We start from the raw sequence: 18476 nt of genomic DNA, 5'->3' as shown, positions 1-18476 counted from the left end.
TATTTTCGGGCAGTGTGTAATATCCTACGCTTGCTGCAGCCATGTTTCAACAGCAAAGTCATTGATTATTATGCCAAAATGAGAGTAAAGCCCTAACTATATATGTCTAGAAAATTGCAGCTTTTCATTTTCTTTCGGTCTTAGTACACGATGTAACTACAGAAGAGTCAAGTTTTAAATAAAAAATAACCAAAGAGTTTTGATATTTTTTCTAAGCGCATTGCTAATGGTCTGATCAGATTCAATGGATTGTGCTGGGCTGTGCTGGGGGTGCTAGCGCCGGACCCGAGGATCAGCTGAATGGATTCCTAAACTGTAAGAATCAAATGTTTAACTCTAGGGGAGCTGGTAAATGAGCATATATTAAAAAAGTGGAGTGTCCCTTTAAAATATTATATTACGGAAAAATGCTCATCATCCCTAGTGCAGGGTACATCATGAACCCTTTTACACTATTGCATCACACCATAAGTCATCATAGTTTGTAAGAACAGCTATGGCACTGCTGAGATATGTGTTCACGCTTAAAATTTTCAAAAAAAGAAACAAACTTTAAAATGATTGTTGTTAGAATTGCATTATTTTTATCTTGTATAATGTTTATAGCAAGGCTAATGTGTAAGGAACACCCATTTATATTTTATGGGTTGTATTTGTTTTTCTGCTGTAAATTATATAATTACAGTAAAATAATGTACTGCTCCAATACAATATGCATGCTAGGAGCCATTGAACATTTATCCAAAGTGTCTTACTACACCAGCCCAGCTCATTGCTTATTCCTTGCTGTTTAAACCAGCAGCCATCTACTTTCTGGCCCTGACTTTTGGCCACTGAGCCAGTTGGGATGCAGTCCACGGCAGCTCGTGCTTGTTACATCCTCATAGGCCATTATGACAGAAAAAGTGTCAATACTGGTCAGCTGTGAAAATGTGTGCAGCTCACTATACCTGATTGAAGTTGTCCAGGGCTTTGTGCAGGTTGGCGTGCATGCCCATAGGCGGTTCATTGGTGATTTTGATGGAGTTCTCCAGAATGCCCTGTGGAATGATGTGACCCTCAGGCGAAGAGGAGGGTTCGGCGCTGATGAAGACCCTGAAGTTCTGATGGCTGCCCTCCCCGAGCTGTTCGAGTTTCTTCTCTAGGGTACCCAGCCATTTTGCCACTAAGTGGATGTTCTAGTTTAAACAGAAGAAAAACAAACCAGCCAAATGAAGCTTTTGATTATGAAACAAATAACTGTGGACTTCAAAATATAACCATGACGAAAGTGACTGCAAGCTGCTGATAGAGGCATGAGGTTTCATGATGGTTAGGCAGCAGGCAGCTCTGTAGTATTTGTAAGAGAGGTAATGACTTGCAAGAGCAGACAAAATTATCTCCCTAATGCGGTTTTATAACATTGTGCTGAGTGAACTGTCACAGCTCTAAAATCACTATGACAGTGGTATTGATTCTGAGAAAGATTTAAGTTGAGGAAAATAAACCTCTAAATGATATCAATATTGCAATTGGTTTCTAATGACTTAAAGCCTGCACAAAGCACAATAGCGTTTTAACTTCCAGCTTGTCAACACAAATTAAGTCATTCTTTCTCAAGGGCACAGAGCGACATGTTATCTAAGAGGAAATAACAGCTAAAGGAGTGCTTCACAACTATCTTTACAGGTGCCTGATGGCTGCTAATGCTCTATACAGTACCTGTTAACGTTCAAGGTGAAATTTTGTTCTTTAACCGCCTAACAAAAGTACTGTGGGAAGCATCGACCACATCCAAAATCAATGTTTGCATAACATGCGGTCTATTGAAGACATACTCTATATGACTTTTTCTCAGATTCTGCTGTTACAGCTGATTTTGCAAAATTCCCAGAATGCAGAAAAAATAGTTAGGTATGACCTATGCTACGTGAAATCCTGTTATGTGAGCGCTAAATGCCTGATTTTCAGCAAAGACCTGTATGTGCACAGAAGATGAATTGAATGAACGACAGCGTAAGAAATGAGGGCATCACATTCAAGTTTGGTTCCCTTGTGAGTACTTGAATACAACCCGAATGTGGCAGTTACATGCATCACAGCGCCCCCTAATGTGTGGTCAAGTTTCTTAATTTCTGAATTCTGACTTTCATTATTTGCCTGTTTCTAGTTACATCTTTAGTGATTTTGAAACGGTTTACAGTCTTGTCCAAAGAAGTGGAATTTTTTGTGGAGGTTTTTGCCAAAAAACAACTAAAGAATATCGGATAATTCCGCCATTTATGGAATACCGGATAAATTGCTCACTCCCATATATGTCATCCAAGTGGTTTACATCTTTCTTTGTTCAGTCATTTTTGAGGAAAACATTCCAGAACTTTTCTCCATGTAGTGGACCTTAACAGTTTACAGTTTCAGTGCAGTTAAAAATTGCAGTTTCAGTGCAGCTTTGAAGTAGGGTTGCCAACTGTCCCACTATTTTGAGCTTAATTTATTATCCCACGTGCAGTTTTTTGACTGCTACCCTGATTTAACCAATGCCTAATACAGGCTTTTTTGACTTCATGTGGGCACCACAAGAACCGCGAGGCCGATAACAATAAAATCCCACAAAAGCGATTCGAGAAATCATACAGAGGAAACCGCTATTGAAATGCTCTTGCGGTTCATTGATGTCATCCACCGGTCAGTTCTTGCGGCGTCATAAGCAGCAACACAAAAGCAGCAGCGCTGATCCCTCCAACACCTTTCATCCAATCACAGACCCCCTCAAGCACAATCAGTATATGTTTAAGAGGGCCAAACAATACAATTTCATGTTTTCTTTTTTATATAGTTGGTTATTTGTCTGTTTGTGAATGTATTACATAGCTCTGCATAGTTACAATTGATCTCAATTCTGAAGAGATCGCTGATCCAGACCTAGGGCTGGGTACCGAACGTCGATACTTTTATGGTATCGAACGAAAAACTCTGATACTTTGAGTATCGAAAAATGATTTATCTTTCGGTTCCAAAAGCTGTGTCTATGTGAACCTGTACTTGCGTGTAAGGACCTAAAGTGCCGCCGATTGGCTTTCCACCACCACCTGACAGGGAGGAATTCTGGAGATACTCGCAGTCCAACTCGTGACAGTCTTACCAATAGAGTTAGCGCAAGTATGGCCGTGGTTGTCTCTGTGAAAGGCACAACAACCAAAACGGCGCTTCTCCTAAAGTGACAAGGGGCCTGATTCAGCATTGCAAGACTTTGCGCGCGCATCTCGCACAACAGTCTCGACAAGGTGTTTAAACTTTACCCACGCGCGCAGCTTGTGTCTCTCAATGCTTATGAAATACTCTCAATGCCTGTCTCTCCGCATCACAAAGCCTTTATGCCCTCGCCTCCCAAAATGGACGATGCGTTTAACCTATTTTTTTACAGTCTATGGTTTAAACTTTACGCACCCCCGCACCCAACACTGCTTACAAGCCTGGCTCGTTATTTAAAACAAACTAAAATTCCATATTTACTGGTTTGCTAATTTCACTTGAATGAAATGACATTGAACTCATTTTTTTCTCATTTTAAAAATCCCAAATGTATTTAATATTTTGATAATTATGAAGTTGAGTATTGTTTACAAAAAACAAACATGCATACAAATCTTCCCTTTCAGTCACTTGTTTAAATATTTTAAGCTATAATTATAATTATATTAAGCTATAATGAACCTACTTATTTAAATACTGTTGGTCCAATCTAGACCATTTTACATTTCATAAAATAAAGCAGTGTTAATTATATTCTTAATTTCTTTATTTTTGTTTCCTTATTTTCATAAAAAACTGATAAGTGTGTCTGCTGGCGCACCCCTATCCAAAAAGCACAACCAGTTTTATTAATAATGTTACCCTGAGTGAGAAGTGTTACCAGAATTTGTTTTAAGTAAGGTGAAAAATAAAAGTTGTCTGTTAAATATATTTTTTGTTAAAGTTTAAAATGATTCTTAAACATAAACCCCATTCACACAGACCTTTGGTCCCAGAAAATACCCGTAAAATTGCCAGACAAGCGTCTGTGTGAACACAAACTCGTTCCGTTAATCTTCTGGGATCGTTGCCGGAAAGAGGACCTAGTCAGATACGCGGGTAACCCTCTGTGTGAACAAGAAGCCGCAAGAATGCCGTAATGGGCGTGACGTAGTAAAAGTTATGGTTCAGCTCCTTAAAACGAGAGATAACATGCATATAAACATTCACCACGAGAAATGTTGCAAACTAGATTGAAGCTATCAGGAAATGATAAATGAGACACATAAACAATGACGCACGTGCCGTAGTGAGGACGCGCGTGTCATGGCAACATGAAGTTGGTTCAACTCTTTAAAATGAGGGATTTACAACATTCACGACAAGAAATGTCAGCAAACTGGACTGAAGCAGATATCAGGTAGGTTAGCTCGTTACTTACTGCGTTGAAACGGAGATCATTCAGCAGCATAAAAGAATATCGCGTCACGTGCTCATTTGGGCTATAATAAACGAACATACCCGCGCGTCATCCCAACAAGATATATCGTTCAGCTCCTCAAAATGCGGGTTTTAAATGCATATAAACAATCACGATGAGAAATGTCTGAAAACTGTATTAAAGCAGAGCAGGGAGCTCGTCAAATATCCACTCTGAAGCTGAGATCATTCACCAGCATTAGAACGCCGCGTCACGTGCTCCTTTATAATCATAAACAAAAAATGCACGGGAGTGGTTCTTGGAGAGAGAAATAATATATAATAGGCAAACTTCAGACGCTGCGTAGAAGAGAGGGCGGGACTTTCAATAGGTCACGTGTCTTTCCGGGACCATCAGATGCCGGGTAATCATGGTAGTGTGAATGAATAAAAAATATAAGGATCCCGGAAAAATCCCGGATGCCTTTTCCGTGTATTTTACAGAAGTATCAATAGGAACCGGTATCAAAACAGAGGTATCGAAATTGGCACCGGATCGAAAAATTTTAAACAATACCCAGCCCTATCCAGACCTGCCTAAAACGCCTCAATCTGAAATTCCCCAAGGCATTTCCAACTTTGCTAGGAAATTCTCGTGTTTCTGATTTACAGTCTGTAAGTATTTGATTTTGACTCTTAAAAACCACAGCTCACAGAATCTTACCCTAACCTAACCCTAATGTTAGTTTAGTTTGTCACACGTAAGATTAATGTGAAGGGGATAACGGTTTTTTACTCTTTGTGCGGGAGATTTACATGAAGGATTTGACAGTATTGACACTTTTTCTGTCATAATGGCCTATGAGGATGTAACAAGCACGAGCTGCCATGGACTGCATCCCAACTGGCTCAGTGGCCAAATGTCAGGGCCAGAAACTCTCTCTCTCTCATGCTGTGTGCAGCACCTCGACAGTGCCTCTCTCACATGACACTGAGTAAAGGAATTAAAAGTTGGCAGTGTTTTCCATCTGCGTTCCTCTGTGTACTTGTTTTTTCACATAAACATCAACAGATCAACAGATCGAGTTTATCATGACTTAACGAAATGTTAGTAGTGTTTTCCCACACACATCAGTTCTCTGTGTGCGAGCTCTCTCCCTAATATGGTGCGTTATGCGCGCCCACGTTCTAGTGTATTCTCTCATATTTTTGGAATTTACACTGAATTGTCTGCGCTATATGTGATCTACAATAAAACTATGAATTGCATTTAAAATTAAAAGCGCTCATAAACACAACAAGATCAGAAAAGCAACAGGCTTTGCACTGCACGAGAGACAGGTAATATAGCCAAAATCACCTCGTATATCAGCTCTTCAATGTAAATGTATGATGATTTTGTCAGCTGATGTCGCATTTATAAATCAGGATTTAAGCAGTAGTTAAATTAACAGTTGGTTGGAATGAACACAAGGTGTTATTGGGTCATGTGTTTAGTCACTATTTTAAACTATTTCTTTATGTCTGAAAACAGAACAGATAATGTGAAATGTCATTCAGTTGTGTTATAATACAGTATAACAATCAATGAAAGTCAGATCAGAGTAGAAAAACAAATTTTTAAGTACCAACACTAGACCAACCGCAAATGACGTAATGACCTGTGGGAAACATTGCAAATGTCAAAAAAATTACTTAAATCAATGAATGGCGCTAATAAAGCCCCATTCTTGCAGATCATTAACTAAAAAAAGTTGGTTTAGGGTTTAGTTACTCTAAATAACACTGTATACACAAAAAAATCCATATCCGCATTTGCTGTCCCGTGTTTCAGAGTGAGAAAGTTGGCAACCCTACTTTAAAGGGCTCTAAATGATCCCAACCAAGTCATAAGGGTCTTATCTAGACGATTGTCATTTTCGTCCCAAAACAATTTAAAATAGGTACTTTTAAACCACAACTTCTCATCTTGCACTAGCCATGTGATGCGCCAGCACGATCTTATGCATTATGTAATCCCGTCAAAAGGTCACGCATTGACCTATGTGAAACACACACTTGCGGACCACTTTAAACAATAAACTGACACAAAGACATTAATTCGTATTACTCCACATACAACAACATCAGATTGGTCCGCATACGTCATGGCACGTCACATTGCTAGTGCAAGATGAGGAGAAGTAGTTTAAAAGTAGATGACAATCGTTTCGCTACTTAAGACTCTTTTGACTTGGTTGGGAATGTTTAGAGCTCTTTGAAGCTGCATTGAAACTGGTGTCAAATAAAGTCTGCTATATGGAGAAAAATCCTGGATTATTTTCCTCAAAAAAATTAATTTCTTCCCAACTGAACAAAGAAAGACCTAAACATCTTGAATGACACGGGGGTAAGCAAATTATCTGGATTTTGTTCATGAAAGTGAAATATTCCTTTAAATACTAATGGAATTAGTGTTATGATGTTTGGAGATATATATCCAGTATATCCAACTGCTTTCGTTTTCGGACACAGCTGTAACCCTAGTTTTTTACAACTTTGACACACCCACTTGCTGATGATCAGTGGGTATATTTCGCATTTGTGGTTATGTATACAACTGTAAGAGTACATCTTTACCCATTCATTGCAATGATTTGCTAGATGACTGTTTGTAATTCAGTGCATCATACACTGAATTACAATTTTAGTGTGTCAAAGCCGTCAAGGTTATTTACATGATGGCTTTTAATTAACGGCTCTTAACTTTTTTTTGTCTTTGCTGGAATCCGTTTTATTGCTGAATCTGTCAGTAAAGCTCGATAACACGACCTTATAACGAGTGGCGGTAGTAAAAGGCTGAATGCAGCATATTCCTTCCAGAAAATCCATTAAAGTTAAACACTATCCTGGCAGCCACTTTTCAAGTCGCCCCTGAGCGAATTCACCTTGCTCTCCTCATCTCTACCCACGGTGTATCTAAAAGAGTACATTTCTTAAGGGAGGGGGGTTTGGGGGCTCTGGTCAGTTTAAGCCATTTGAATCCCGGGACTGAGGATTTTCTGCCTTGGTATTAGCAATTGATTGCCTCTCTACACTGAGTGGATTTCTGCATTTCTGTTGGCAGGGGCTCTGTGTGCTGCAATATAATTAACCTTCAGTGGAGAGGAACTTTCCATTGACCCACCATCTCCCAGGCAAAGTCGAAATTCATAAGTGGGCTGAAAGAGACGGGCCGTGGGCCATCTTGCCAAGGCAGGACCCTTCTGGGTGAGATGAGATGGCCAGATGAAGATTAGAAGAGGAACCCCTATGGATCCATCGATTTAAATTTCCAAGCCAAGGCAATTAATCTGCCGCTCATCTCAATGTTTCTGGTCACTATAGCATGAGGGGTACTGTATTTCAGATCAACTGCCGGATTAGACTGAGGATGCTCGCATTCTTCCTGTCCATTAAAGTGATTGTTATTCTTTGCAGGTGCCTATTTATACAGTAAAGTGAATTCCTGTCCTGTTGAGATTGGGTTTAATGATAAAGCTTTGAATTTTGTAGAGATCCATTTCTACAATCAGGTTTAAATAAGCAGACGGCAGACGCATTTCAATTCAAACTAATTTACTATTTTTTTATACACTCTGACGTATTGATTGCTACTTTATTTTTAATCAAACCACATTTATACAGCCAGTTCGTACATTTGGCTGGGTACTGGAAGATGTCCAGATTAATATGTTTAATGAGAAGCTGCGGCCAGAGCAGACACTGCCTTAAGAATGACATTTGGATGAAATGGAAGCCGTCTAATGGACTCATTAGCGAAGTGCGGCTCTTTCCCTGCGGTGGGACAGTGGACTGGTTGGGCATGGGGGCATTTTTCTTTTTCCTCCCAGTGGAGAACAACAGGTCATTAATCATCAGCAAGGAAGCATAATCCCACACATTTACTTAACATTTAGCACTTAACTGGCAAAGGCAATATTTTTACCCATGGTAAACTCAGTGAACTGGCTTAAGCATTTAGTAATAGGCACCGGAGAGTGGATTGCCGTCCACTATCAGCATCAATACCAGTAAAAGTTTACAATGCTTAATATCACTGAACCTACTTTTTATGTTAAAATAAGTAACAAAGAACAGAAATATTAACTTAATTAATGTTTGCTCATCATTTTAAACAAGATATGCATTTCCTGTATGCAAATGTGCACTTTTAACACATCTAGACTGGGGTGGTGTACAACTACAGTGAGGAAAATAAGTATTTGAACTATGAGCTATTTTGCAAGTTCTCCCACTTAGAAATCATGGAGGTCTGAAATTGTCATTGTAGGTGCATGTCAACTGTGAGACATAAAAATCTAAAAAAAAAAAAAATCCAGAAATCACAAAATGATTTTTTAAAACTATTTATTTGTATGATACAGCTGAAAAGAAGCATTTGAACACCTGTCAATCAGCTAGAATTCTGACCCTCAAAGACCTGTTAGTCTACCTTTAAAATGTCCACATCCACTCCATTTATTATCCTAAAATAGATGCAGCTGTTTGAGGTCATTAGCTGCATAAAGACACCTGTCCACCCCATACAATCAGTAAAAATCCAACTACTAACATGACCAAGACCAAAGAGCTGTCCAAAGACACTAGAGACAAAATTGTACACCTCCACAAGGCTGGAAAGGGCTACGGGGAAACCAAGCCAAGCAGCTTTGTGATAAAAGGACCATTGCAATCATTAGAAGATGGAAGAAGCTAAACGTGACTGTCAGTCTCACTCGGACTGGGGCTCAATGCAAGATCTCACCTCGTAGGGTCTCAATGATTCTAAGAAAGGTGAAAAATCAGCCCAGAACTAGACGGGAGGAGCTGGTCAATGACCTGAAAAGAGCTGGGACCACCGTTTCCAAGTTTACTGTTGGCAATACACTAAGACGTCATGGTTTGAAATCATGCATGGCACGGAAGGTCCCCCTGCTTAAACCAGCACATGTCCAGGCCCGTCTTAAGTTTGCCTTTGACCATTTGGATGATCCAGAGGAGTCATGGGAGAAAGAAATGTGGTCAGATGAGACTAAAATAGAACTTTTTGGTCATAATTCCACTAGACATGTTTGGAGGAAGAATAATGATGAGTACCGTCCCAAGAACACCATCGCTACTGTGAAGCATGGGGGTGGTAGCATCATGCTTTGGGGGTGTTTTTCTGCACATGGGACAGGGCGACTGCACTGTATTAAGAAGATGACCGGGGCCATCTTTTGCGGGATTTGGGGAACAACTTCCTTCCCTCAGTACGAGCATTGAAGATGGGTCGAGGCTGGGTCTTCCAACATGCCAATGACCCGAAGCACACAGCCAGGATAATCAATGAGTGTCTCTGTAAGAAGCATTTCAAGGTTCTGGCGTGGCCTAGCCAGTCTCCAGACCTAAACCCAATAGAGAATCTTTGGAAGGAGCTCAAACACCGTGTTTCTCAGCGACAGGCCAGAAACCTGACTGATCTAGAGAAGATCTGTGCGGAGGAGTGGGCCAAAATCCCTCCTGCAGTGTGTGAAAACCTGGCGGAAAACTAAAGGAAACGTTTGACTTCTGTAATTGCAAACAAAGGCTACTGTACCAAATATTAACATTGATTTTCTCAGGTGTTCAAATACTTATTTGCAGCTGTAACATACAAAAAAAAAAATAGTAAAAAAACATACATTGTAGATTTTTTTGATTACGTCTCACAGTGGACATGCACATACGATGACAATTTCAGACCCCTCCATGATTTCTAAGTGGGAGAACTTAGCAGGGTGTTCAAATACTTATTTTCCTCACTCTATATCTTACCTGTAAAATGACCCAGTGTCCCTCTTTTGCAGCCAACTCCAGAGCCTGTTCTGCTACCACCTCCTGGCCCTGGCCCAGAGACACGTTGTGGAAATTTTTGTTGTCGAACGTATATCCCAGTTTGCGTCCTGCATTATATGGTATTCAAATAGTAAACAGTCAAAGTTCAGTTTGACATTAAATTTACTAAATATATTTGCTTCCTGTATAGGTATCCTCTGATATTTACAGGGTCATTATGAAAATAAGAAAATTATACTTTAAAACCATGGGCATTTGCTAACACTTTTGCTGGTTAAGGACATAAATGGTCTTTACAAAAGACAGAATTCCTATTAGGTAAAAATCTCCTCTTTAAAGGGGTCATATGATGAGATTTTTTTAAAGATGTAAAATGAGTCTTTGGTGTCCCCAGAGTACAAATGTGAAGTTTTAGCTTAAAATAGCCCACAGATAATTTATTATAACATATTAAAATTGCTACTTTGTAGGTGTGAGCAAAAATGGGTGTGTCCTTTAAAATGCAAACGAGCTAATGAAATGCAAACAGTGATCGCCATGATGATGATTTTTTTGAAATTCAATTGTGCTGTACATTTTTTTCTCTTTACACTAAATGGCAGTGTCATGGTTGGATAGTGCAGATTAAGGGACAGTATTATTGTAATAAGACTCAATACCTACGTCACAAGAGGTGAAATCTGAATGACCTTTTTTTACACATGCTTGCAGAGAATGGTTTACCAAAACAAAGTGAGCGGTTTGTTCTTTTTCATGTTGGCTAGGTTGAAAAAAGCACTGGGGACCCAATTATAGTACATAAACATGGAAAAAGTCTGATTCACATGCTAGGACCTCTTTAAAGTATCAGTACCGTGTTTTTCCACATCCTTCAGGGGGTCTACCCCAGGTGACAGGATGAAGAACATGGGTGTGGCAGCTCCAGATTCTTCAAAAGAGACAGCAAAGTCCACAGATCGTCCCATTACATATTTACTGCCCAGTTTCTCTTCCACAAAATCTCTGAATAGGAAAAAACAGGGTTTTTCATTTAGGACTTCATTGGGGTTTTATCAAATAGGAAATGTCATAATTATGACACACATCTTAATACAAATGTACATATTATGTAAATATAAAAATTATGTAAAAACCAAAGAATAAATCTTTAAAACTTACTAGCCCACCCAATCTTATTGTATTAGCATTGCCTAAAGGTCATGCAGTACAGAATCTACATCAGCAACACACCAACTAACTAATGGCTGATGCCAATAGCAATATATGTCGAGCCCAGTGGACAATGAAAAAATGCTAATATAACAAAAAGTTCTGAAATTATCTTAAACAACATTTAATGACGATCCTCTCAAGACTTCTCTCGAACCAAAATGTGCATTATCCATCAACAGGGTTGCCAGAGGGCTAAGACTTTTGTTAATCAGTCAAGTTGGCATGGCTATCGAATATATTTCGGCAGATTTCACACTGCTGCACTAACTTTTGATAACAATATCACGACACATACTTCTGTAAAACACAGCTTTAAAGCTTGAAGATCAGACAAAGATGATGACATAGATGAAAGAATCTCATCAACAGTGTTTTATAGATGGGTTGGCGTCTGACCTGACAGCGTAGGTCATCCTGTCAGGACGCAAAGCTCTCATCATGCATAGCCTTTGAAGAGCTGTTTTATTCTTCCATTCCTGAGGGAACTTCTCCTTTTCTGGACACTCGGACTCCACAAACTTCTTCCAACGCTTAGCTGACCCTTCAATGTCCCGGTCAAGATTATGGAACTCCTCCATATTACAGAGAGCCTGCAACATATCACACCATTGTGTTTTTTAAAGGAACACGCCCACATTTTGGGAATTTAGCTTATTCACTTAATCCCCCAGAGTCAGACAAGTCCACACATACCCCTCCCATCTCCGCGCGTGGTGCAATTCCGTCCGACGCAGCCCCCTGCTAGCCCAGCCCAGCACAAAGACCGGAAGTGAACGGCTCCAGCCAGCATCCTGCTCCCAACAAGTGACAAAACAACGCAAACATTTTCCTATTTATGTGTTGTGATTTGTATAGTCACATTGTGTACAAACAACAAGGTCATATGAGACACAGCCATCTTTTCATAGTATACATACTGGGAACCATATTCTCAGAAGACGAAGCACTGCTACTTGGCCTACTGTTAAGGATGGCTGTGTCTCATATGACCTTGTTATTTGTACATGGTGTGACTATGCAAATCACAACACATAAATAGGAAAATGTTCGCGTTATTTTGTCACTTATTGGGAGCAGTTTGCTAGCTGGAGCCATTCATTTTCAGTTTTTGTGCTAAGCTACTCTAGCGGGGGCTGCGTCAGAAAGAGTTACAGCTTGAACGGAGATGAGAAAGGTATGTATGGACTTATCTTACTCTGGGGGATACCGTGAATGAGCTAAATTCCCAAAATGTGGGTGTGTTCCTTTAAAGAGCACCTATTTCATTGCTAAAGACAGCATTTTTTTGTTGGCATGGTTTATGGTTAAAAACACATTATTTTCCTCATACAGTACATTTTTGTAGCTCCAGATTTCACTATATCTTTCTGAAACGCATTGATTTGGTACAAAACTCATCAATTTGAAAAGCTCTGTGTCCCTGATTGGCCAGCTAATCTGTAAGTTCTGATTGGCCTGAATTGTAGTTTTGTATTTCTGCCTCAGCACCCTACGTTGTAACCACGTCACTACTAGAGCAAGCTCCTGATTGGTTAACGCGAATATCCGCCAAAGTTCAGATTTTTCAATTCACACGAAATGCTCAATTCACGCGAAACGCTCAATTCACGCGAAACGCTCAATTCACGCGAAACGCTCAATTCACGCGAAACGCTCAATTCACGCGAAACGCTCAATTCACACAAAACGATCAGGATGCCGCAGGATGTCTATCGCGTCTTTGCATCACTCACGGTTAATGCTTTATTCGCATCTGGTGTGAACGTACCATGAGGGAGGATGCGATGCAAAAACAAACTAAGCAATGTCTGAGAATCAGAGAGCCTCAAGGGGGTCGCACACCGGCTGCGCAGCTCAGCGTCACGCCGCGTATCGTAAACTGGAAGTGCACATTAAATAGCGCAAGCATCGTCGGATAGCGTCTACTTCAAAATGCTAAATATACGTTAGCAGCCAATGTTAATCGTTAATGATTTGGGATAAATATGATGTTATCTAATGTTAAACTTCCTGTTTGGCGCGACAGGGATTTGAGCAACTTCCTGAATCACAGCTGGGCGGTGTGGTGTGCGTATACTCATAGAAAGCAATGTGTTTGAGTATTTTAGAACGGTGGGGCGTTGAGCTGCGCATCCTCTGTGCGACCCCCTTTAGTGTTGTTGGTTTTCGAGAAAATCAAGCTATACTATAAAATATTTCTAGCCGAATGCATATTATCCTTGCATGAGAAAAAATACTTCGTAATACATTTAAAAAATGGCACACTTCATTTTAGAAAATGGAATAGATGCTTTAATAAAAAAAAAACATGAACGTGTCTATCAGCACGCATTATTCTGCAAGCATATGCATGCCAGTGGACATTGAGCGATCTTATCAAAAAGAAAAGAGGTTATGAAGACAGACATAAAAGCCTCAATGAGAACAAAAAGTTCAGATGCACCATCATCGCACCTGTCAAAGTGCTAATCAAATCTAACTACAAAGTAAAGTATCTTCATGCCACAAACTGCTGAGCAAACATGAATGTGTTTCTTCATAAACTAGCCCTGCAGAAGTGCTTAGGCAGCAGAAATGAGGCTTTCCTATTGCAAAGCTATATTTATATTCTCTTGGAAGAAAAACATTGTGACATATGCCGATCCCTTTCGTATGGAGAGGACGGCTCGACCCAAAGATGCTGAAAGCAGCAGGAGATGATGACTCATAATCCAAAAAAACCTTGCTTATGGGAGACACTAAATCCTAATGGCACATTTGAGCAACATTGTGGATTTCCTCTTGCTAAAATAACTCCAGACTCTTTTACGTTCTCAACAACATTGATGATAGCTGTGCTGGAGAACTGCAGTAGGGTTTCTAGGTTTCTGTAGTAAATCTAAGTTAGTTGCTCAGGAAACTGATAAAGCTGATGCTGCTTAAAGGGACAGCATTGCTGGAGAAGCTTCTTTAAAATGGTAGCGTCGCAACTACTTTTCATCTGCACGACTATATCAAATGAATCAGAGAACTGTAAAAATAAATAGAATGGGAATAAATAACAACATGTGATCGTGTCTGTGAAATTCAGGCTAAAGTCTCATAATCTAATGATGAGATTAGTAGCATCAAAGTTATTGAATTCACATTGATTTCAATCTTTGACATGATCTTACTCTGTCAAAATTAAAGATTTTAAAATTATATTTTTTCAGAATGCTCTTTAAATTATATAGGAGATTATCTTATTTAGAAAACAGATCACAAAAAATGACTTTAGCTGTGATTTCACAGGCAGGGTCACACATTTTATAAATGAACAAAGCTTGGAAGCAATCACAATTGAAATGGAAAATACAGTGGGGCAAAAAAGTATTCAGTCAGCCACCAATTGTTCAAGCTCTCACACTCAAAAAGATGAGAGAGGCCCGCAATCCCCGTCAAAGGCACACGTCAACCACGAGAGACAAAATGAGAAAAAAAATCCAGAAAATCACATTGTCTGATTTTTTAAGAATTTATTTGTAAATTATGGTGAAAAATAAGTATTTGGTCAATAACAAAAGTTTATGTCAATACTTTGTTATATACCCTTTGTTGGCAATGACAGAGATCAAACGTTTTCTGTAAGTCTCCACAAGGTTTTTACACACTGTTGCTGGTAGTTTGGTCCATTCCTCCATGCAGATCTCCTCTAGAGCAGTGATGTTTTAGGGCTGTCGCTGGGCAACTCAGATTTTCAACTCCCTCCAAAGATTTTCTATGGGGTTGAGATCTGGAGACTGGCTAGGCCACTCCAGGACCTTGAAATTATTCTTATGAAACCACTCCTTTGCCCGAGCGGTATGTTTGGGATCACTGCCATACTGAAAGATCCAGCCACGTTTCATCTTCAATGCCCTTGCTGACGAAAGGAGGTTTTGAGTCAAAATCTCACGATACATGGCCCCATTCATTCTTTCCTTAACTCGGATCAGTTGTCCTGGTCCCTTTGCAAAAAAACAGACCCAAAGCATGAGGTTTCCACCCCCATGCTTCACAGTAGGTATGGTGTTCTTTGAATGCAACTCAGCATCTTTCTCCTCCAAACACAAGAAGTTGAGTTTCTACCTAAAAGTTATGTTTTGGTTTCATCTGACCATATGACATTCTCCCACTCTTCTTCTGGATCATCCAAATGCTCTCTAGCAAACTTCAGACGGGTCCGAACATGTACTGGCTTAAGCAGGTGGACACATCTGGCACTGCAGGAATTGAGTCCCTGGCTGCATAGTGTGTTACTGATGGTAGCCTTTGTTACTTTGGTCCCAGCTCTCTGCAGGTCATTCACTAGGTTCCCCCATGTGGTTCTGGGATTTTTGCTCACCATTCTGGTGATAATTTTTACCCTACGGGATGAGATCTTGCGTGGAGCCCCAGATCGAGGGACATTATCAGTGTTCTTGTATGTCTTTCATTTTCTAATAATTGCTCTCACAGTTGATTTCTTCACACCAAGCTGCTTACCTATTGCAGATTCAGTCTTCCCAGCCTGGTGCAGGTCTACAATTTTGTTTCTGGTGTCCTTTGACAGCTCGCTGGTCTTGGCCATAGTTGAGTTTGCATTCTGACTGTTTTAGGTTGTGGACAGGTGTCTTTTATACTGCTAACAAGTTCAAACAGGTGCCATTAATACAGGTAACAAGTGGAGGACAGAGGATCCTCTTAAAGAAAAAGTTACAAGTCTGTGAGAGAAAGAAATCTTGCTTTTTTGTTATTGACCAAATACTTATTTTCCACCATAAATTGCAAATAAATTCTTAAAAAATCAGACAATGTGATTTTCTGGATTTTTTCCCTCATTTTGTCTCTCATAGTTGAAGTGTACCTATGATGAAAATTACAGGCCTCTCTCATCTTTTTAAGTGGGAGAACTTGCACAATTGGTGGTTGACTAAATACTTTTTTGCCCCACTGTAAATCCTGACATTACAGCTTATCTTGGCTTTAAGCAGTGTTGGAGAAGCTACTCTGAAATTGTAGTTAGATAATCTACAAGCTACTTACCAGTAAATGTAGTTAAACTACACCCAAGCTAACCCATTTAAAAAAAGTAGTTAGCTACATTAAAACTACTTGGATTTTTTACAATGGCATTATATTATAAATAACTGAATATAATTTTTAATGAAGAATAAATTTGAGGTTAATACAACGTAATGTAATACAATTATGATATCAGTATTATTTTAGTTTGTGAAGTACACAATAGGCTACTTAAAAATTATCTCAAACTGCAATCTTTAAAATTGACAATAAATAATTTCAGCTCTTTATAATAATAATTATGAATCGTTATTAATAATTAAAGGAACTAGGTATATAATTAAATCGCCTGGTTTGATAAATGCACTAATGTAGGTATATAAGTATAATATAAGTCAGGGATCTCTAACGTGGCATCTAGTGGTGAGACTGTGAATTGCAACAGGTAGCCGACACAGAGGCTGCGTCCGAAAACTCAAGGCAGCGACTCGTTGCCTCATGAGGAAGTGACTTCGGAAGCATGAAGGCAGTTTAGAGAAAGACTTTCAGACACACTTCAAAGGCAGTGTGTTTGAAATATAAACAGAGTGCGCCTTTGTGATAACTAATCACATATTTGAAAACTACAATACTAATTTCTCACTAGAAATGCAATTAAAAGGTGTAAAATGTGAAAATATACCTTTATTTACACTAAATTTGTGCTCCAGTCGCTTCCTTGGCCGCCATTTTATCTTTTTGAACTCGACCAGGCTCGACAAATCACATTCTTATTGTACCGCCCACGCATAGGTATCTCAGAAGACAGGAAGTAAACCTAACATTGAATTCGGACATGCCTTGATGCCTTCCTGCCTTGGAAAGTTGCCTCACAAAGCAGCAATTTAGATTTTTCGGACGCAGCCAGAGACTGTGATGTCCCCGCCAAAGCACATTCTATTAATAGTCTCAATTGTAATATTTATTACATATTTTTTACATTAGCTTGGCTTGGTTTACGTCTGTTAACATTTTAAACAATACTAAAACTTATCAACAAGTAAAATAAAAACAAAAAAAGGTTTGAGTAGACTATCAAAATGTAGCCCTCCAGATTGTTTTATCCATTGTGGTAGCCCATTAAAAGGTTGGAGACCCCTGATATAAGTTATCAAGATTTATTTTTCTGTTTGATTGGCAGATGCTAAAGCAGTATTGTTTTTGACGCATCCGCTTGAGTGCGTTGGTGCGCACGGCAAAAATTATGTCAACGCGGAATGGGTGGTTGTGCACTGCATTTTTATAACCACGCGCGCGGCCCCGTATCCGAAAATGACCGACCTCCATGTGATTCTGGCGGCGCAGACAAGCCTGTGACACATCTCTTTGATCAATTCACGCAAAACAATGCATATACTATTTATCTGACACTTAAAGAATGGAAACTTTGCCATTTAAAACTTTTTTAAAACACTTTTAAATATGAAGAGTTTGGTACCAAATCGCGATAAACGGCATAAAAAATAGAGTTACTGCCAAAATCAGTATTATATCAGGTCAGTATTTAAAAGTAAATTCTTAATTCTACGCAAAATACAATATCTGCCATGTTATTCTGTCATCTTTTCTCCCTTTTTTCCGAAAACGCCATAAACGCCACTCCTCCTTTTCTGCAGAATGCAATAAATCCGCTTAACAAATCACAGCGCACCATTCCACGCAATGTAAACAAACCATGGCGGCACGTTGAGTACACCGAATCCTAGTTTTCCTCATCTTGTACTTCGTGATTACCAAACAAACAAAAGCAAAATAGCATTAATAAAACCTGTGGTGATTTTCTTTGACAGGGAAAGAAATTTAAGCCATCAACATCTAATAAATTAATTTACACGAGAGGCACTCAGGAGCTGGTTGCTTGTTCTCCCGACAGCATCAAGCATCTCTCGTGCTAACACATTGACCCCAGAGGATCTTATGAAAACCTTTGCATTATTTTACTCAAAGTCAAAGAAAATCGAGCAGGACTAAAA

General features: G+C 39.4%; 1 protein-coding gene across 3 annotated transcripts in view; it reads right to left on the bottom strand.

Annotated features, from left to right (window-relative positions):
• Nucleotides 1-18476, bottom strand: part of dnah9 (dynein, axonemal, heavy chain 9) — a 260170-nt gene that overhangs the window by 26175 nt on the left and 215519 nt on the right. For all 3 annotated transcript variants that reach the window (XM_073866631.1, XM_073866632.1, XM_073866634.1), the window contains exons 60-63: nt 11857-12050; nt 11102-11250; nt 10228-10355; nt 951-1178 (exon numbers count right to left, since the gene is read on the bottom strand). In XM_073866631.1, the coding sequence (XP_073722732.1) occupies nt 951-1178; nt 10228-10355; nt 11102-11250; nt 11857-12050 (699 nt within the window). The remainder of the gene's footprint in view (nt 1-950; nt 1179-10227; nt 10356-11101; nt 11251-11856; nt 12051-18476) is intronic.

Source organism: Misgurnus anguillicaudatus, chromosome 4 (genome assembly GCF_027580225.2).
Source record: "Misgurnus anguillicaudatus chromosome 4, ASM2758022v2, whole genome shotgun sequence".
In the NCBI taxonomy this organism is placed as follows: domain Eukaryota; kingdom Metazoa; phylum Chordata; class Actinopteri; order Cypriniformes; family Cobitidae; genus Misgurnus; species Misgurnus anguillicaudatus.
The sequence above is the reverse complement of the archived record's forward strand: the minus strand, read 5'-3'. Positions and strand labels throughout refer to the sequence as shown.